General features: G+C 36.4%; 1 protein-coding gene across 3 annotated transcripts in view; it reads left to right on the top strand.

The window, feature by feature from the left end:
- SEC23A (SEC23 homolog A, COPII coat complex component) overlaps positions 1 to 21,627 on the top strand; it is a 30,478-nt gene extending 8,851 nt beyond the window's left edge. For 2 of the 3 annotated variants that reach the window (XM_082484985.1, XM_082484984.1), the window contains exons 7-20: positions 743 to 887; positions 1,225 to 1,383; positions 2,190 to 2,305; positions 4,499 to 4,622; positions 5,765 to 5,845; positions 7,598 to 7,687; positions 8,975 to 9,081; positions 10,091 to 10,244; positions 10,955 to 11,032; positions 12,069 to 12,230; positions 13,747 to 13,833; positions 15,192 to 15,347; positions 15,962 to 16,027; positions 20,187 to 21,627. In XM_082484985.1, coding sequence (XP_082341111.1) covers positions 743 to 887; positions 1,225 to 1,383; positions 2,190 to 2,305; positions 4,499 to 4,622; positions 5,765 to 5,845; positions 7,598 to 7,687; positions 8,975 to 9,081; positions 10,091 to 10,244; positions 10,955 to 11,032; positions 12,069 to 12,230; positions 13,747 to 13,833; positions 15,192 to 15,347; positions 15,962 to 16,027; positions 20,187 to 20,276 — 1,615 coding nt within the window. In that variant the 3' untranslated portion in view covers positions 20,277 to 21,627. The remainder of the gene's footprint in view (positions 1 to 742; positions 888 to 1,224; positions 1,384 to 2,189; positions 2,306 to 4,498; positions 4,623 to 5,764; positions 5,846 to 7,597; positions 7,688 to 8,974; positions 9,082 to 10,090; positions 10,245 to 10,954; positions 11,033 to 12,068; positions 12,231 to 13,746; positions 13,834 to 15,191; positions 15,348 to 15,961; positions 16,028 to 20,186) is intronic. The other variant, XR_014269301.1, reaches the window with a different exon arrangement.
- Positions 21,628 to 21,939: the final 312 nt, after the last annotated feature.

The raw sequence follows: 21,939 nt of genomic DNA, 5'->3' as shown, positions 1-21,939 counted from the left end.
CTGGGAAGAAAGTTAATGGGTGATAGTAAAATCATCTGGATAATGCTTTGGAAATGTTTTCAGACAACATTATGTAGACACATTATAGATATGTAAATGATGATGCTTCTGTTGGTTGGTACGCTGGAAAATGTTAATGGCTGCTTTAGCGCCCCTTTTTTATGTGGATATCCAGTTTTGCCTTCCCTTTTTCTCCCTGTTCCACTACTCTCCCCCTCCCCTTCTGTCTCTTGTTTGGAAATTGTGGGTTGATGGTTGGTTCTCCTGTGTATCCCACTGTGACATAGAAGAAATTGATGAAATGATAAAAAAGAAACACAGTTTTGTAGTCTCTGCCTTCTGCATTTATAGATGGCCTACAGTGGAGAGCGTGGAAAATTTATACGTTAATGCCTCTTCTGATCTTTGATTTTCACTGAAGTAGTGAAACTTGGGTTTCTTTTTGAGATTCATCTGTCATCATCTGCTGTGTTCTTTTGACTAGGTAGAGTTTTTTCTGGGTAGTGGTGCTATCTCTAAGTTAACAAGTTTTTGTTTTACTAGAGCTTTGCTGAACTTCTTAAGCTGAGTGTGCTGTGTATGTAGTAATCCCAAACCGTGTGATCTTGGTGAGACAGATACTGCTCTGAATCCAGACTAGAATCTAGAATTTGAAATTGCTAAGATATGTCTAATATATTTCTCGTGAGCAACTGATAAAATTAGATTCAGATTGTTAAATAAAAATCTAATTTGTTTACAGATTTTTGCAACCAGTGCAGAAAATTGATATGAATCTTACTGATCTTTTGGGTGAACTGCAACGGGATCCTTGGCCCGTTCCACAAGGAAAACGACCCTTGCGTTCTTCTGGAGTGGCTCTTTCTATAGCTGTAGGGCTCCTCGAGGTAATAGCTTTAACTACAGTTGTGCTAATATGTAAATAGATCATTTTGTTGCAGAAAAAGCTGCCACAATCAATGTGTAAAAACCTTAGTAATTGATGCATATTAAATTTGTATGGTGATTCGGATGGATATCGTTCCTGACATACATAGAGTAATTGTAGGTGTTACACATTTTATATGAGGCAAAATTTGAATTAACAGTGGAAATAAGTTTTCAGAGGGAAAAAGTACAATTATTGTTAGAATCCTATCGATGTGATAAATACCTGCATAGCTATTTCTTGTCTTCAATTTGTAGAAAAACCTGATGGTTTTATTTGTCTTTTATTTCCTGCAGTGCACTTTTCCTAATACTGGTGCACGTATAATGATGTTCATTGGGGGACCAGCTACACAAGGACCTGGCATGGTTGTAGGGGATGAATTGAAATTACCTATAAGATCATGGCATGACATTGAAAAGGACAATGCTAAATATGTTAAAAAGGGTACTAAGGTAAGAGATGATCATGAGTGATATTTTAGGTATCTTACCAGTAAGTAAACATTTACATTGCCTGGCACTGTAAAGTACTGTTCGTAGTAGCAAATGTGTAAGGGGGTGGGAATAGTGTGGTTTTGTTTACCTGTCTCAGAATAGCGGTATGGCTTCAGGAATTTCTTTGGAAATTTCAGTGTATTGAGTTAGGACTTGAATGCAAAGCTAGCCAAAGTGCTTTGTAGTGTTTCCCTGGTTTAAGTCTGAGAAGATTCCTGTGATTAAATGATATATCTAGACTAAGGGTGTCTGCTTCCAAGATGGCTGCTCAAAACTGTCTTTGTAGTTGGGGGAAGGTTAGGCAGTAGGGTTTAGGCATAGTTCGTTTCATCCTAAATGTACATTTGGGCAGGTGAACTGCCTCCAAAACCTGTTGAATTCATCTTAACTGATAATAATGGGACCTTAAATAATTATCTCAATTTCAGGTGCCTGTCGCTGTAGACAAATTCAATTCTGTGTGTTGGATCTAATACTTAATGCAAAATTTAAAAGAGGAGATAATTTTCTAGTTTACATAGCAACCATTGGTCTGTTTAGTGTGAGTCAGGTTCTCAGCTGGTCAGAAAAAACCTACAGGTGTTGAAAATTCCAGTTTTAATTTTAACTTCAGGAAAAAATATTCTTTTAGCTTGTTTTAGAATATGATGTGAATAAAGTCTGATAATGTGTTAGAAAAATTTTGGGAGTTTAGGATTTAATATGAAGATGAGGAGAGTTCACGTCATAAATTGCTATGAACTGTTTTCTCATCTTTGATTTAGCATTTTGAAGCCCTGGCTAATCGGGCTGCGACAAATGGTCATGTTATTGACATATATGCATGTGCGTTGGATCAGACTGGTCTTCTGGAGATGAAGTGTTGTCCCAACTACACTGGGTATGTGCCTATTCATTTTTAAGTAGTATATGAAGGTGCAGGGTTTTCTTCTTTTCTTTTTAAAAATTGTTTAACAGGAAGAACTTACAAAAAACATTACGCTACTTTAAAAAAAAAAAAGGCAAAAACAACAAACCCCCAAAACCCTACAAAACCACTGTGATGGTTGCATTTGTACCAGAATTTCAGAATTTCTCAGCCTCTTCCAAATTTGTCTCCGTAACTGTGGGTTTAATCAGAAGGGGATTCACTGTTGTTTTTTATTTTTAATATGATCTGCTCGTGGCTTAAATAACATTAATGTCTCTTAAACAGGCAATTTATCCTATGTACTCTTGCTATTTTTCAGTGTGTGTATATGTAAGCTGCAGGTTTCAGTAGATAAGGACCTGTCATCCTCCTTTTTCGTCCTCTCCAGAGGGGTACAAAACCCTCTGTTATTCCTTCTGTCTTGTTTGTGCCCTTCTTCTATATATTATTGTTCATAGTTTCAACTGCTGTTGTAGGTGACTATCAGGTACATCTGTTGCTCCTGATTTTTGCTCCCTCTGTCCAGTTGTACATTTCAGGCATGATCTTGTATTCCCTCCAGCTTGTCTTGCCATCAGTTCATTTTATCAGGGTCAAAGCAAGTTCTAGTCTTTCTCATGAAATTGCTCCCCTATTCTCTGTCATTGTTGATGACACCCTCACCCTTCCTCTTATGCAGATCTATAGCCTGGGATAACTTTTGACTCTTGCTTGTGTGTTAGTACCTCATTAATTTTGTAAATCCTCCATATTTTTTTTTCAAAGACTGTCTGTTATTTTTCTTTCTCTTTCTGAAAGTCTCTTCTACACATACAATATTTCATCTTTGCTTGTATAGCCACCTGCTTTACCTACCATTTGATTTGTAGGTTAGAATTCTGTATTCGGTCTGGATTCTTTTGCCAACCTCATTTTTTTTCTTGCTTCTTGTTGTTAGCTGTAGCACTACCAACTGCAGGTAAAATGAAATGAAGCATCTTTGCTTATCAGTTTAGTAACTGGTGTATCTGTGGGTAGCGGGCCTTCTTAGTTGTCCGTCAACACCTTTATATGTTAGAGGATCCTGAGCACATGCTACATATCTAGGCGTACAGAGAAGGATGAGAGATGCGGCTGCTGAGTTTCAGGCCAGCTTGGCCATGCGAGTCACTGCTGGGTTGCTTCTTTTCAGAGGTGTGTTTGTATAGCCTTAGCATGGGAGTTTCCACTGCTTAGGATCTTAAAGTTTATTTATAAGCATTTTAAGGATCTTTAAGTTTATTTATAAGCACGTTTGATTCCTATCCCTTTCCTGCATTAAATCAAGTTGTATCTTTCTGTATACTACAGTGTGATTTTGCTCTTTCTCTTCGCTCTTGTGACTCACCTTACCCTGTTTCTGCTCTTCCAGCAAAACTAGCCTTAGTGTATAGTTTATCCATTTCTCTTACAGATGTTCCTATTTTCTTTTTGGTTACATTATACATACAGGGAGGGATTTCTGATTCTGCCTGTCTTTATCGTCTTCTGTCTTCAAGTATCCACCTGAAAACTTATATAATTTCTTTCAGGTGTAATGTTTGACCTATTAACATATTTTAGTAATATGCTTTAATTAATATTTATGGATGAATAACAATAATATCTCCCATTACTATTTCCTAAATGCAGTAATGAATTCATGATAAGTGGCAACTGTTGCAGTTACATCTACAGAATATTGCTAAGCATAAAAACAAATCGTGCTTCTTGAGCACAGATTTAAGCCTGAAATAACGAGTCAACTACTCAAAATAAACCAGCATGGTAGTAGGTTTGGAATACTGAATATGAGAAGTAGTTACCTGACTTTGCTTGACATGGTTCTGAGACATTTGTGGTGTTGAAGTCCAGTATAATATTTTCCCAGTGAAAGATTTTGTTATACATTATAATCACAGTGACCTTAAGATGCTGACTGGGAAAGAAGCTCACTTACAAGATTCATCCGTAATGTTGTAGCAAAACATGAATTTAATGATAGTCCATTTTAAGAAGTCAAAAATGTGCCTCACCATGAACTGTTACTAGTTTTAGCCTTTAATAGAAATAAGCTGTATAAATCCCATGTGCTAAATTATTGCATAATAAGTAAGCTGTTTTAACTTGAGAGTTTTCTTTGTTCTTTTTGTTGTTGTTGTCTAGAGGCTACATGGTAATGGGAGACTCTTTCAATACATCTTTATTCAAACAAACCTTTCAGAGAGTATTCACAAAAGATATGCAAGGACAATTTAAAATGGGATTTGGTGGCACATTAGAAATAAAGGTAAGAAAAAATGCAACATGTTAGCAAAACACTGGAATAGGATGGCAAAGACCTGCAGAATCTCTGCCCTTTAAGGAATTTTTGGGAACATGCTAAGCAGTTGTGTTCAAGGTTGGCTTGGACATAGCTGTTACTGCCTAGCTGTATTCTTACAGTTTTGTGATTATGTAAATTTAAGTTAGGTATAATGTTAATTCCTTACCCTGCATTCAGTGACAGTTAAAAAAGAGACTGAACTAAAATTAATGTCTCTGGTAGAAATTCACGATGTTGTATGCATAGTTTTTGGTATCAGTAGTGAGTGTTTCTTGGTTTTAGGTCCAGGTTCTCTCCACAGTCCACAACAGGTTTCCTTTTGTTTTCCGTCCTTATCAGAATCCACTCTGGCACTTAAACAATGTTCATTTTCACCTCCACTCTTGTGGCAAACTTAGAACCAAATGGGCTGTAGGTTCAGGTCTGGTCTTCCATGATGTTTCTTGCAAAGTATTACAGTCCTGCCTTGTAGAAGAATATGGGGCTATTTTCTTGTTTACTAAAATTCTGTTTAAGTTTATACTACCAGGACAAATAATTGAACCCTCTTTTTTTCACGTTCATGTTCTTGTGAATTTTGTTGGAGGATCCTGGAAAATAGGAAAAGGGAGCCCCAGTTCTAGAGGAATGTACAAATAACTTCAAAATGACATTGGAAGAATGTAAATAACTTAATATTGCTTTTAGCTAAATATGTTTAGGAGATAGGGAGTATAAACCTGTACATACCCCGCACTGAATTTATCTTACCAGTCAGTTTTAATCTCATTTAGAGAATATTTTAATTACTTTGCTAGAAAATAGACATTATGCAGTATACTTTCTAGGCTCCCATGTTTATAAATAACAGTGACTTTTCGTGTTTTAATTTAGTACATCTGAAACAACAGCATGAACATAATTGGTACAGCAAATATTTGTAATTAAGTGTAGAAAGCAAGCACATGAAAAGTTTCTCTGAATGAATCAAGCATTATTATATGTATAACCTTTCCTAAAGGTATCAAGAGCCTGATTTGAATTAAGGTTTTCATTAACTAATGATAAAATAAGACTGAGTTCTTCTTAGTGTGGCATATTAATTTGTCTTTCTTCTAAATATGAAGACTTCAAGAGAAGTAAAGATTTCTGGAGCAATTGGACCCTGTGTCTCTCTCAACTCTAAAGGACCTTGTGTCTCAGAAAATGTAAGTTAACTTTGCTGAAAATGAATGAAAAAAACAGGATTTAGGATTTCTGAATTTGAAGAGAGGCTGGAATTTTTCCATAAATGGAATAGAGAGTGTTTACTTTTCTACCAATTTTAAATTAAACACACATAAGGGCTGTTTTTTGGATAAGCTCCTGTTCACTGCTAGATTAGACTCAAGTTGTATTAGACCATGCAGATCTATTGTTGCTTGGTTAGGTTTGTTTGCTGGGTGGTTGCTTAAAAATTATTAGAGAAGTTATATGCTGGCAAAGCAGAAAGCAAGAAGGTGACTTAGCATGCTTTATTGTTAAACTCGGAGCTATGTCTGTTTATCTGAACAGAGAACCATGAAAATACTTTGTTTAGAAACACTGAGAGGACAGGAGGACACAAGACCATGAGAACATCCCATTTTGTCTTGACCCCATCTTCCCCTTTGTATAGCCGTTTCACCAAATGCATGTTTAATTAATTGATTAGAATATCCAACTATTACAGACTTCTGAAATAACTCCTTTAAATTTACATCAGACTTAAATCATCACTTACTTTCTTATCAAAGATTATTATTACAGTTTAATTTTGCATTTGATTACTAATCAAAAACAATTCCTACAAGTGACCAAAATGTCTTACATTTGAAAAGTCTCACTCTTGTTCCTAACAGTCTGCGTAATAGAGCACTTTCCAGTATGACAAAAAAAAAAGTGCTAACAAATGGCTTGTTTTAATCAAGCATTTTTCATGCCTAAATTTTCCTTATAGTTATGATTGCATCTTTGTGAACTAAAAGTCTCAATATAATCAGCATTTTACTACTTAGTGGTCTGGTACAGGTTTTCTTATTTCCTCACCTGAATGATTGCATATATTATGATAACATGTAACTGGTTTCGGGGGTTTTAAGAGTACATCACCTTATTTAAGATATGTATTTTAATCATAGAAGGTAATAGAAAATTTTATTGTGAATTTGTCTCTTGCCTTGCAATTATATCCTGATTAATTTCTATTCCAAAACCCTTTTCATTGAAATGGTCTGAATTAAAATTTTTGATGTAAAACGTGAATAAAAGGTAGATGCATGCAGCTCGTTGCAAGTGGTAACCGGACAGCTAATCTAGCCATAATGCTTTTAACAGTGAACACAAGCACAGTGACAGTATTGCCAGCGTGTTTTTCCTTCATTGTTTTGTTTGGTTTCACTGGGTTCATTATGGTTGACTAGTTATTTTAATTGGTTTCACTGGGTATTTATGTTGTTTGGATGACAAAAAGGAATTGTCGCTTGAAATATGTCACTATCTATATACAGTTACCTGGTTAGTTATTAGAGACTACGTAACTATATACTGTGTAAGCTGTCTACTTGAAGTCTTACTGGTGTGCTGTTCCATTTCACGCTTATGTGTGTTTCTGACCTCTTCTATTGGAACTGTTTAAACAAAGTCTCGTACTTTTTCCTGTTTCTGGTTTGCTTTTTCCATTTTTCTAATGCCATCTCCTTGTCTTTCTAATGTTTTAGTCTTTTGCAGCCATTTCCTTTTTGTTTGTTTTTTTTTTTTTTTATTTCTGCATCCAACACTGCAGTTGTTTTGCAAGAGTGTTTGAGAATCTGACAGAGTGAGCAGGGAGAAAACTTGTGACAGAGTAGTCGTGAACAGTTACCTATATTGGCCAGATGTCGTACTTCACAAAGGAAAGCAATACCTCTGGTTTGTAAAAGTATTATAAAATCTTTATACAGGAGATTGGAACAGGAGGTACTTGTCAGTGGAAGATTTGTGGACTTAATCCTACTACAACACTTGCACTGTACTTTGAGGTGGTCAACCAGGTAATAAATATTTGTCTACTAAACACAGTAAGTTTATTTTATGTGACTGCTGAAGCCAATGCATTTGTGTGGTTCCCTCAAGCACGATAGCAGGGATACAAATGATGTTGCCATTTTGTGTTGCCAGTTTAGAGATGGACACTAACAGCTGAATGATGAGCTCATCTTCTTCTTGAATATGATAATAAGAACCAGACAGCTCTATAAATTTTTGAATAGAGTTCATAATCTAAATCCAATTTTTCTTTTCAGTGCTACTTATTAAAATGTATTTCAGTTGCAATATATGAAAATACTGTAATTTATATATTTAAAAGTGCTTTTCAGTATTTTCTGGTGTTTTAGTTACAAGGTAATTACTCCATAATGTTAACATTTTATTTTATGCTTTAATTGATCAGTGTTTGCAAGTAAAGATTGGCTTCATTGCAACACCTCAGGGGCATATAGCCTGGTTTCCTGGCTCCCTGAGGCATACTAGGAAAGAGGATAAAAACATGACAAGCAAATGTGTTACTTCCTTCTAGTACTTTCCCTTCTACCAAATATTTGAAGCTCAGGTACTATGTGAGTTGACTGTAGTTTCTATATATTTAATATGCTGTATTGCATACTTTATAACCATGCAAAGGTTTGAAAACTTGAACTTACCTTAGCCATTTTTCATTTTACTTCTTGCATATTTATTTTGGTCTCATTTTATTACTAGCTCTAAAACTGGCCTGGTCATGGTGTGTAATAGTTGATTTCAACTGTCTTTCTCTTTTGCGATTACATACCTTGTTAGCAGCATATAAACCTGTATTTCTACTGACCAGAGTTTTGAAATTTCAATTTACAGCAGGATGCCAATCTTTACATTTCAGTGGTGCTTTCTGGGATTTAATTAGTCAACATTTTAGAGTAGTATTGGTTCTGTTGCGTGTAATTCTAGTGAATCACGTGAAGTTCAAGTAGAATCTAATTAAATGGGCAATTGTAGCACAGCCCCTTTGGAAATATTGTCTCTGTAAGGGTATGTGGAAGGAGAGAGCATTGTTTGCTTCAAGGGTATCTGGTGGAGGCAGCAACTGCTCCTAACATCCCTTAACAGTCTCCGGGTTTCTTAGCCATGTTTAGTAAAGGGACTTAACGTCATAAAAGCACCAGACAATGCATTTATATAACTCGAGCTGCCTATTGCTAAGAACTTTATAATTTTCTAGTAATTTGTTTACACATTTTGAAATTATATTGTAAAATCTTGAGATTCGCCTCCATTTAATTTTGTTTTCCTCCTGTACTTAGCACAATGCTCCCATTCCTCAAGGAGGACGTGGTGCAATCCAGTTTGTGACTCAGTACCAGCATTCCAGTGGACAGAGACGTATCAGAGTGACCACAGTTGCCAGAAAGTATGTTTACTTGTGATGAAATGTGTTTGAAAAAGCAGGGTAGCTATTTGCCTTTTAATTGTTAGATATTTTTAACCAGTCTGTTATTCTGGGATATGCAGTGCCACAGGTGGTAAAGGCACAATCATACCTTTTGAGACAGTTGCCTCTCTTGTTCTGTGGGCTGCTCCGTCTCTGAGAGGTTGCAGTGGCTGCGTAATGACGTTATGGGAATGCTTTGAAGTAACCCAAGTGATTTTAGAACAAGAGGAAGCTTTGAGTGAAATTTTATGGCCTAAACTGAGGAGATGGTCAGGCTTAGGGAATGGCACTTCATAACTTAAGTTGAGAGTGCTGGCTGCAGTTCAGGGGGGTGTAAATACTTGTTCTTCAATGTTTAACCTTTACCTGCAGCTTCCTTTGATTCAATTTACGTCACAATTTCAGAAAGTGATGTTTAATATTATGCATTTTTCTGTGTCCAGCGACATTTCCTTTAAGCTGAAGGAAACTATTGATTGGTTAATTAGATGGAAGATTCAGTTTATCAAAAAAAAACCATTGCCCTTACTGTTGATATGAGTATCTTGTTAACTAACTTTAGTTATATTAGTAAAATCTTGGCGACTGGTAAAAGGACAGATTAATAGTTCACCTTGTAAATTGAAAAGAGCAAACAAGGTGCAGAAAAAAACTGCTAGTGCGGGAATGTGTGATTAGTTTCATGGACAGTGTTTTCTGTAACTTACCTTTCATAATTAATATATTTTTAATATAACAACTATTTTATAAGTGGCATTATAATTCCTTTCACTGGTTGCATGGCACCTGTACAAATAAGGGACACTTCTAATCAACGAATAGTTAACTGAGAGACTGCTCATTTATACCCAGTAGATTTTCTGAAGCTCCAGCCTGAGTTTGTTCAACTGCTAACATTGCTTTCTTTGCCTTTGTTTTGAAGGGCTATTTTGAGGTTGGACATCTTTGCATTGCAGTGAAAGAAAATACTTGTATTTTTCTTTTGCAGCTGGGCAGATGCACAGACGCAGATTCAAAACATTGCTGCATCTTTTGACCAGGAAGCTGCTGCGATTCTCATGGCTAGATTGGCAGTGTATAGGGCAGAGACAGAAGAGGGGCCTGATGTGCTTAGGTGGCTCGACAGACAACTTATACGACTGGTAAAAAGGACTATATTGAAAGAATCAGACTGATTTCTTGTCTCCAGACATATCATTCCAAAATGACTAGTGTTCAGTGATTGTTTCTTTAAAAATAAAACAAAACAAAAAATGAACTGAATGTTTAATTTCCACAAGTGGGGCATGCAGAATTAACTAAGATTTTCTATTTTAAATGGAAAAAAAGAGCAGGTACGTTTTTAGTTCGTTTGTTTCCTCAGTCCTCAGCAGTTGGTAATTGCCAGCAATTAAGAGAAATTCTAGCATGAGATTAGCAGAAATCAAAGCTTTCTCTACTTTCTGCTGCCTGTAATGATATTGTAGATTAAATATTTTTAGCAAAAAAAAAAAGTCAAAGTATCCAGAAAACTAAATGGAATTTCTTTATTTTGAAAAGTTCAGTTTTCTGTTTGTTTTTACTTCTTACTTGTAAGTAGTTATTAATAATTTAATTTTAAACATGTTCTCCAGTACTGTTTAATCATCTAACTCTGCTTAGTGGTTTTAGTGGAAAAAAACAAAAAGCCATTGTAGCGTGATACGCAAAGAAATCACTGCATGCTAAGAAAAGAAATTACATCAGTGTTTTTGCTAGTTCTCTGCTTACAAAGCTGTAAGCACCTCAGATCATGTGTCTGTTAAAACAAATGAATGTACAGTGACCAAACAAGTACGTTTCTTGATTTAGATATTTTTTTCTTTTATTCCAGTGCCAGAAATTTGGAGAATATCACAAGGATGATCCAAGCTCTTTCAGATTTTCAGAAACCTTTTCACTTTACCCACAGGTGAGTAGAAGGAAGGAGTGTCTGTAAGGGATAAAGAGAGAATGCGTAGTGAGGGAAGAGGCACTGTAGCACAGAGTGAAATATGGCATTACACTGGATACCAGAATGAAAAGACTCCCAGCTCCTGTCTGACACATGACATTAGGCAAATCACTTCTGTTGTCTGTGCTGCTGTGTCACTTTTTGCCCTCTGTCCTTGCAGCTAAACTTCCTCTAATGGTGTGTATGTTTTGTTTCTCCTATAACAGAGCCCTCATATTACCTGATTTTGTAATTCAGATAATGATAGTGTTTTTTTTTAAGGGCAGTTTTAATGAAGAAATTCAGAAAACATGAGAAAAGATATAGTTTTGCTTTGTTGTTTCTTTCCTGTAAGACTTATCATACTGACCTGAAAAGAAACGCTTCACTGTTGAACTTGAGCTTGACTATATTAAACTTTGAATAGGTTATTTGCTAATAATCCATTCTGATAAATTCTTCCACTCTGATATGTTGCTTTTGGACTCTTCATAGACTTCCATGATATTTCTGTTTGAGTTACCTACCAATCTATCCAAAGGTATTAAGTGTTGTGGAGAGAGTGATTCAGCAATGAAAGGAATTGCTTTTTCCATTTTACTGATGAAGTTCAGCTTTGCTGTGGTTAATGTTCTTTTTTCTGTTCGTGTGCTGTAACTTACCTTGTGTGTTCAAGCACAGCAGCCTCCCTCACAGGAACAGTAGAACTTAGAGTTAAAGGAAGGGTTTGGCAATATTCACTCATACTATTTATCAGTTAGTACTGGAGAAGAAGAAATATTAAACTTTTCTCTAAATTCAGAGCTGATTTGTAGGTTTATCCATTCTAATCTCCGTCTTACTCATGAGAGTATATAAAAACTGGCAAAGGTGCATGTACAAGTTAGAAATTAAAGGACTTGGAACTCAATTTTGTTGTGGCATTTTCTCCTGTAGTTTGTGGAAAACATTTCTCTCCTTGTACAACTCTCCTTTTTATCTGTAAGAGTTCAAATGAATGGTTTTTGTTTTGCAGTTTATGTTTCACTTGAGAAGATCTCCTTTCTTACAAGTTTTTAATAACAGCCCAGATGAGAGCTCATACTATCGCCATCATTTCATGCGTCAAGATCTAACGCAGTCGCTTATCATGGTTCAGCCAATTCTTTATGCCTACTCTTTCAATGGACCTCCAGAGGTATCATTATGTATGACATAATAGTAGGTTAAAATAGTAGGTTTTGAGAGAGAGATGATTGTTGTCCTCATGGTTACATGTTATAAAATGTGTTGTTTTAAAATTTATTGCATGAGAAATAATATTAACTTAATCTAGAACATACTATGAACAATGCATATCAGAATTCTGATGTAGCACCGTCTTGAGAACAAATGTCAGTTTGTGAAGAGATGATGTTTTAAACTGAAGAGTGGTAATTTTTTTGTTAGTTTTTGAGAGCTATAGGAGTTTTGCTTTTGTTTTTGTGGTGCCAGAATGTAAACAACAAAAATGTTTTTATTTCAAAATCTACTTCTTCTGTAGAGTTTGAAAGAAAAGTTGGGGTGTTTTTGAAATGTACAAAATTCCCCTCTATCTTAACACCTTCATGCAAATCTTCTATTTTGATGTGTTTACCATTATTTGGTCCAGAACCTTACAGCTGACCTTATCATGGCATATTCTATATAAACCTGAAATAAAACCATGATGTTCCAAGAGCCTTGTGAAAGAAGCGTAAGACAGGAGACAACAAAAGTAGTCTGATAGATAAGAGAGAGTGAGGAAATGGTAAGACAGTGAAAACAAAAATAGTAGGCAAGGATCTTGGCAGGTTGGAATTCTAACTTTTGTTAGTGTTGTTTTTTTTTTTTTTTTCTTAGACTATGTCATGGTGATTAAAAAAAAAGACTTTTGATATTGGAGTTTAAATTAATGTAATGAGGTGGTTTGTGAAGAGCTGGTCACAGGTGTAGAATCATTCTCCCATGTATGAATAACAATTAGTCACATGGGTGATGCGTGCATGGGTGAAGCACGATCAAGCGGGAGCTGACACCTCAGTGTGGAATGAATAATACATTTTTTTTTTTGGTTCTTGGAATAGTTAATATTTTTGGTACCACTAATAAGATTGGTCCAATTAAATCATATGGTACTGATTCAATTAAATCATATAGTGCCAGTATAGTGTCACTGCCCTTAAAAAGGTGAATTAAAACCGTAAGTATTGCATTAGTTTTCATAAATCCTGAGTATTTACTGTACACAGTATTGGTGGATATATATGCACAGTAATAGTAGCTGCAAGGACAAGACTAAAAAAACCCAAACAACCCACCACCCCCAATTCTTATACTTTAATAACTACTGAATCTTTATACACTGAAATATCATTCAAGTTAATGGCATTGTATATGTAAATAAAGAGGTACTTGAAAGACTAGAAAAGTGCATAATAATGAAAGAGATTTCAGCTCTTGAATACAATTTTTATTACTTTCATGAAGTTATGTATTCAGAGTCAGGCTGGATAACTTTAGAATGAGATTGTGTGGGTCACAGATGTATAACATGAAAACGAGTAAATATGGAGCTTTAGTAAGTGATTGAAAAAGTTCCTAAGATTTAGTGATGGATTCAAAAAGCTGGTAATGCCATCTGATTGCTCAATTCTGCATCAGTTGGTAATTTTTTATTTATTTTTAAACCTTAGCCTGTTCTTCTGGATAGCAGCAGCATTTTACCAGATCGCATTCTCCTTATGGACACCTTTTTCCAGATCCTTATTTATCATGGAGAGGTAAGATTTGTCATTTCTTACATAAATACTCTTTTTTTCTGTAGGAGTGCTACATTATGAAAGTCAAGCCCTGGTTCTAAAGCACTCCAGTGCTTGCCCCCTTACCTGTATGGCTGATACGCGACTCCTAACTCATGTTTGTAGTTTGGTAACCTAACATGCCTATACACAGATACCTGACGTTACTTGATGTTTCGGTGCTGTTTGTTATGATGGGTTTAAGATGAATAAGCTTCAACATGCAGATTATTTGTTTTAGATCGGTATTTTTCCAACTTGTGAGTGCTTTTTACTCATTTATTTTAGACCTCTAAGTTAGTTCTTCAGGGATAGGGAGTCAGAACACCGAGTTTTGTAGTCACTCTTAATCTGCACTGTCCTGGAGGAATGAAACTGCTCCTGGCAGTTGAGTAGATAGACGTTTGCTAGTAATGTAAATATAAATGCTTGTGACTTGCTAGTGCTCTGCTGCCTTGGAGGAATTGAGCTGCTGCTTTCTCCTGCTTTGCAGCTGTAAATGGTTCCCAGCTGAGAGTTTGAGAAATACTGTTCTGTATCATGTCCTCATAGCTGCACTGTTTAAAATAATTACTAAACTTTAACGCATGATTGGAAGGCAGGCAGAGGCCTCACCAGTGAGGACCTGGCCCCACACTACCTGAGCAAGGCAACCAGAGAAGGTTACAGACAGTATCCAGGTTCACCCTCCCGTCCAGATGATCGCACAAGTCAACGGGGATGAGGCGAGTCTGAGTTCTAGCCGGGTAGCCAAGTCCGTGGGTGGGGGTCCAGACGAGTGGATACATGGCCAGGTTCAGGCACAGCTGCAGTGGAGCTCAGGCAGGAGCCAGGAATGAGCCTCAGCTTAGAACAGCTGCCACGCAAAGGATGAGGGGACACCTACTGAGACTCCCTCCACCTCTTTCCTAACAATAGCCCGTATCAGTGAGCTGACCTTGAGCAGCCAGCTTCGATGCTAGGAGGTGAGGAGGCTGCGCTACAGGCCCTGAAATGTAAAGATCAGTGTAAATATTTCATAAGTGTTATAGACGTGCATATTAGAGAACTTTAAATAGTATCCTTGACCTCATGAACGAAACATTTAGCATACAAAGGATGACAAAAAAAGGAAATGCAGAAGGACCACAAATTCTTAGAGTTATGAAAAAAATAAATCTAAGTGGCATGTTACTTGCACATCTTGGCTTTTAAAAATTAACTTGCATACTGTAGGGCAGAAAGGGGTGAGTAATAGAAAAGAGGCCAGCAATGTCACATTGTCCTCTGCAAAGCCCTGTGTATCCTCTAAGAAAGATGGGTGAATCAGTTCTAAACTTCTTTCTTCCTCCTATCCCCAGACCATAGCTCAGTGGCGTAAATCAGGATATCAAGATATGCCGGAGTATGAAAACTTTCATCACTTGCTACAAGCTCCAATAGATGATGCCCAAGAAATTCTCCATTCCAGATTTCCAATGCCCAGATACATTGATACAGAGCATGGAGGAAGCCAGGTATGGTAAAATATATAATCTAGAAAGGGATGCATTAGTAACGTCACGAGATTTTTTTTTTTTTTTTTTTTTGTAGTAAACATGCATTTCTGTGCTAAAATGTATGTAAGTTGCAAGTGAAATTTTTGATTTTTTTTTTTTTTTAAGGCTTTTACAGAGCCAGATGTTTAATAGTACCTTTGGCCTAATTTGTGAATCCTATTCTTTATTACTGTTTTTACTGTACTGACTTGGATTCTCAGACTGCTTGCGTGAGGTGTTTAAGACAAAAAAGATAGTACTTGTCAGGGTCTCTGGACCAATACCAGAAGTATTCTTTTAAATGTGTGAGTATCAATAAAGTATTAATATTTGCTTTGTTAGTGCTTAGAAAAAGACAAAAGCTTACTTTCTGCTGCATTGAAGAGTTGTTAGCAGTTCTGTGTTATAGCTATAGAATCCAGGCAGAGGCTTTATTTATGGAGGTGCTACTTGCTCTTCTGAATAGGTACCTGTGCATGTTTTTATCTCCAAATAATAGAAATGGTATATTTCATATGCATGTAATTTTTTCTGAGTACAGGAAAATTCTATTCAAGAAGATTAATTTATTGCCTGTGTTTTGTTTTCTAAAGGCTCGTTTCCTGCTTTCAAAAGTAAATCCCTCTCAGACTCATAACAATATGTATGCATGGGGACAGGTAAGTGTGAATCTGCTGATGAAACTTGTATGCATGATTTTATGTTCTTTTTCTCTATTTCGGAAGTCAAGTGACAGATTGTGTACATATTAGTAACAATGCCGAGTTTTTAAACTGAAAAAGAAATGCAGTTTTGGCCTAGGTGCCACCAAAATTGCAAAAGTTAAGAAAAATGGATTTCATTTCTTCAGACAAAAATGATCTGGTTTAAGCTTCTGTTAGGTTGCTTTCATGTCTAGCCATCTTTCTTAGACAGATACCTTCAAGTTCCTCTGAATGAGAGCGCTTACCACACATAAAAACTATGGGACCTTTTGGCAGTAGGGGAGATAAATTTTGAAGTTAGCGATAAGCAAGAACTGAAAAGTACATCAGTACCAGTATCCTGCTGTTTTCCAGAATTTTTGTGGCCCAGGTGACCAGGAATCAGCTTTTCAAATCCTGCCTTTAGGAAGGAAGTTACGTAAGAGTTCAAAAGTTAAACTTTATGGAGCAGCTTGTATTCTTGAACATTGCATCGCAGTTCCGTGTTCTCCTTCCAAATTCATGGAATCACGGAGTTTCAGAGTTGGAAGGGACCTCTAGAGATCATCTAGTCCAACGCCCCTGCTAAAGCAGGATTGCCTAGAGCACATTACTCAGCACTGCATCCAGGCGGGTCTTGAAAATCTCCAGAGAAGGGCACTCCACAACCTCCCTGGGCAGCCTGTGCCAGTGCTCTGTCACCCGCACCGTAAAGTTTTTTCCATGTATTTGAATGGAACTTCCTATGTTTTAACTTGTGCCCATTGCCCCTTGTCCTGTCACTGGGAACCATTGAAAAGAGCCTGGCTCCATCCTCCTGCAACCCACCCTTTAGATACCTATAAGTATTAATAAGGTCTCCCCTCAGCCTTCTCTTCTCCAGGCTAGAGAGTCCCAGCTCCCTCAGCCTTTCCTCATAAGGGAGATGCTCCAATCTCTTAATCATCTTAGTTGCCCTTTGCTGGACTCGCTCCAGCAGTTCCCTGTCCCTCTTGAACTGAGGAGCCCAAAACTGGACACAGTATTCCAGTTGTGGCCTCACCAGTGCAGAGTAGAGGGGGAGAATGACCTCCTTCGACCTACTGGCCACACTCTTCCCTATGCAGCCCAGGATTCCATTGGCCTTTTTGGCAACAAGGGCACATTGCTGGGTCATGGATAATTTCCTGTCTACAGCTTTTATAGTGGGAAGAGAAACACTGCTGTGGGTAAATGCTAGTGGACTGTCATTTTTTTTCATGAAAATGTAATTACATGAGACAGTTGAAGCTACACTTTAACTGCACTTTTAGAGTACTTTGCTAAAGGGCATCCAGTGTTCAAGTCATGAGTGAGAGAGCTCTGTAAGCACTTTTATGGCAGTGATTTTTGTCGGTTAAGTTGTATCAAGGTACGTTTTCACACAGGCATATTGGTTCTAATGAAACTTCTGGCAAGGAAGAGCACTGAGATCCAGAGTGAAAATACTTGAAAACTTTGTTCTGAGTCATGGACAGCACAATTTGAACACAGCTCTCTTGCCTCTAAAGTCAATAACCTAGCTGGCAATCTGTCAGTATGCCTCTTCATCATGTTTTCTCCACAACATACACAAAAATCCTGTAGTTTGAAAGGTTTCGTTTTTATCTAAACATTACCTGGACATTTGAGAAATTTTGGCGTTTCCAACAGTACAGGACAACTGTTTCCTCTTATTTAATTAGTGAACAAATGAAACAGTATTCCAAATGTAAATGCAAAAGCAAAACAATTCTTGAACTGATCTCTAAGAAAATTGCTTGTGCTGGACAAGTGAGACTCTCTGATACATCTTAGAAAAGACAGCTTTCCCTTTTAATGGTGAAAAGAATTCAGTTCTAGGGTAACATAAGAAAATAAGTGTTAATTTCCCCAGTGGCATTGCAGTGTGTGTGCTCAACATAATACTCTCGTGTGTTTGCAGGCATTTTTGTGAACAAAGTTGAACCAAGTACAAATTATGAAATGAAAAATGTAACTGTTGGGAGAAAATTTTAAACTGAACTGGTTTTGCTCTTGTTTTTCGCATGAGCTTCCTGGATTGTTTTACGTAATTTTATTTTGTGCATAACTGAAAGTCTACAGAAAAATTTGTTAGTCCACATTGACCTGAAGAGGGCACCCATACACCACGAAAACCATGTTTCAGGAGCTGATGAATTGACTAGTCTGCTTTTTAGTATAAGTAAAGATTTTTTTAAACTTTAGCAAGTGGGTGCCTTATTTTCTGAAAATGTTTTCTATACCATATAATGGTAAACTTTTCATGCAGCTCTATTATGTTGGTTAGTCTTTGAAGATGCAGTTGAAAATTTCAGATTACATTGGATATGACGCTTACTTGAGAATGCCTTTATTTTAATCTTTTTTTTTTTAAATCTTTTTGTCTTGGTAACTATGGGGAATTTACGATTTGAAATGAAAAAAGAGGTCAGTGGCACGAATCTTACCAAATGCCCAGCTAGCTGTCACCAAATCACTGTTAATTAAATTTAAATTCTCATTTTATGCCTTAGATCAAAATTTTGAATGAACAGAAGACAAAACTTAAGGTGGTCTGTGAAAAATCAAAGCTAGTTCTCAAGTACTTTTCAGACTTGTACATTGTGACCTTGCTGGTTTTCACTTTATTCCCCAGCAAATAAAATACTCTGCTACTTTACCTACTAGAGTGTAGGGTTCCCAGTCTTCAGAGTAAAGCTACTGCTCTTGGTGGTAGCAGTGGTGACAGCAGCTGCCTGTGTGTATGCGTTGGATGAGGTGTTCAGCTTCACAAATCGAGTCGGTGTATTGGTTTTAATTACCCTGGATTACCAGTAGCAGACATCATGAGGGATCTCTTTTCTTAGGGAGTCTATCAGTTCCTTTGATAGTTTATTTACTAGAGGATGATGTGCTGTCCTTCCATGCGTAAGACACAAGTTGGCAAATCATATCCTGCCCTGGAATTAAAGTTCTTGTAATTCCCTTGTGGCTTCTTAAATAAGAGAGCTCAGGCTTCTCTGAGAGTGGCCGTGTGTTGCATCAAGTTTTTTGTAGTGATCTAAGAACTCCTACTGCTCCTGGATTTGTCCCTTCATCATTAACTGAGAACTGGTTTTGGCCAGTTCTCAAAAAGGGTCACCAGTTCTAAGCATCCTCCTTAAGACTTTCATGACTGTGTTTTGGAGATATTGTAAGAGTTCACACAGCTCTGATTTCATTTGGAAATATGGGAGCTTAGTACTTTAAAAGGTTGAATTGTTGAGATTTATAGGAATTCTTCCTACATCTGTAAACGGAAGTAATGGCAGATTGGTTTCAAAGGGCTTGTGAGAGTTACTATGTAACATTTGCAGAGTTGCCAACTGCTGTTTCATTTAGACTCTAAATTTGTTTAAAAATAGTAATTAAAAAATGACCATTTTGAACTTCTTGGATTTCTGAAAATTACTTCTGAGGTCAAAAAGCAAATTGCAGAAATACACTTAAAAAGGTTTTTTTAATCTTTGTGATCTGATTTTGCAGTGGCATGACCTTCAGATGTTGTTTTTGGTGTTTCTCTGAGGTGGCACAGAGCTGTAGGAGAGAATTGGCTCAGCTTGCCTTGAGAAAGCTAGCTCACCTTCTCTCGGTGTCAAATCAGACCCTTAATGGATTTGTTTCCTCCTTTTGCCATTTTGATATGTCGAAGCTCCAGTGATAGATACTGATTTGTAGTTGTGCCACTTGCATGTTTCTGTTTCTCTCACCTTTGTCAGCTCCACTGAGATAGGAGTGATACAGGAACCAGCGTGACAGTTTTATTTACTTTTAATTATTTGTAAATTAGTATTTGGCAGCTCTCAAAAACTCTTGAGTTTTGTATAGTTGATGTAAATATCTTGCTATACTGCAGCTCACTGCTGGGTGCGTTAATATGGAAGAGTGTGGTTTGTGCCCGAATTTATGTAAACATATGAAAATTTATGTAAATGTACAGTCTGCTGTTTTTTTGTTGGAGGATTTCAGCAATGGTAAGCTGCTAAGGTCTTTCTAAATTTATAAAGTGTTTGTTTAATGGAACATATTGTGCCTCAAAATGCTTTTTCTTCACAATGAGTATAATCAGTGCTTCTTGTTTGCATTTATTTTATAGGAGTCTGGAGCACCCATTCTTACTGATGATGTCAGCTTGCAAGTATTTATGGATCATCTGAAGAAACTTGCTGTCTCTAGTGCTGCCTGAAATTCTACAGTGCATTAAAGGCACAGATAAGCTGTAGCCATATTTCAGCTTTTTCTCCTTTACCCTTTTCCATGTCTCTCTTGACAGAATGCTCTGATATGCACAAGCTGCCTGACTAGATGTAAAGCAGTGTTGTTTTCAAAGAAAAGCTTTTGTTATCAGCAAATGTGAACTGCAGTTTTCAAAAATTACAGGTAGTAGATTAAATTAAGTTATAATTAGAGGAAAAAGAAGAGTCATTTTGATTACTGTGATACTACAATTACTTTGAGATCATTTGTAACAACTTTGAGATGTGATTTCACTTTCCTTTTTAAATGGTTGAGGTTGATTCTGCACTGCACTACAAAGGCATGGTGAACAATAAAGGAAATCTTTGGTGATGTCGGGCTTTCGAGACTGCCATATGACTACCTTTGCTTACTCAATTTGAGCACAAAGTGAACAAAGCAACAACAAAAAGTGGATAAAAATAGTATTAACTCAGTCTTTTGACTTAGGCTGCCGAACTTTTCTTTCCTGCAGAGATAGATATTACTGTTTATGTATTGTTCATTTTAGGCGTATTTAATTTCAATTATTTCTTCCCACTTACCCTACTTGATTCTTTGGGAACAAAGTTTTTCTTTATTTCCACATAAAGAATCTGAACTGAAAAATTAAAAATCTGTTATTGCACAAAATTTAAATCCAAATGTTGCATTTTTGACACAAGTGTCTATTATCAAACACAGTAACAGAGGAATATGCTCAAAAGTTGACACTTTTAGCTTGAGCTAGGAAATACTACACTACCAAAATGAACTGACTAAGAGCACAGCCTTGATTTTTGTCTTGGCGTGTATACTTTTAAAAAAAAAAAATACTTTTTTTTTATTGCCTTATAATGTTATTACACTAATGCATGACACTGCACATCTGCTTTTTGTTTCTGCATCCTTTTTGTTATGAATTCAACAGGCTTTAGCTCGTGTTGAAACAGTGTTATGTAGAATATGATGTAATTAATTTGATATTTAGTTTATACTTGATTTTTTTTGTGGTGGATAAATTAGTAGGCTTTCCCATTTACTTGTTAAAGTTTACACATAAACCAGATGTTTACATAGGCTATACAACATTTTGAAAAGTAAAGATGTGAAATGGGCAATAAAACGTTGTGCCAAGTTGAAGAGAGAGAGAGTTTTGACATAGGAAATTTGATCATATACTGATGTGATAAACATGAGTGGTTTTTTGTTTTCTGTAAATTCTCAAAATCTTGATTAAAACAGTTGCTCTCCATTTCTTTGATGTAAACAAGATGAGCTCCTTTTGCCTCAATACAAATAAAATACATGTTTTTCTCTCACTTTTTGTGTTTATTGTGCTCAAAATGAAATGTGGAAATTAAGGTAGTAATGGTAAAATTTAGAATAACTTCACCACTTCTATTCATGTCATAATTGGTATCAGACTTGTTTAACTTCCAGAGATACTGAATTGTTAACACAGCTGGCAGTTTAGGAGATAAAAATTCAGTAGCCCTCTTGACTGTTTGTTTTAGCTAATAAATAGCTTAAAAAAATTTCTCGTAACACTACATATGTCCAGTTTATTTGGCAGTTAAATACCGTTCGACGAATAAATCAATTTATCACCAAGTCTTGATAATGGATGGATT

Source organism: Vanellus vanellus (assembly GCF_965231255.1).
Source record: "Vanellus vanellus genome assembly, chromosome: 6".
Lineage (NCBI taxonomy): Eukaryota > Metazoa > Chordata > Aves > Charadriiformes > Charadriidae > Vanellus > Vanellus vanellus.
Note: the sequence above shows the minus strand (reverse complement) of the source record. Positions and strands in the feature narration are given on the sequence as shown.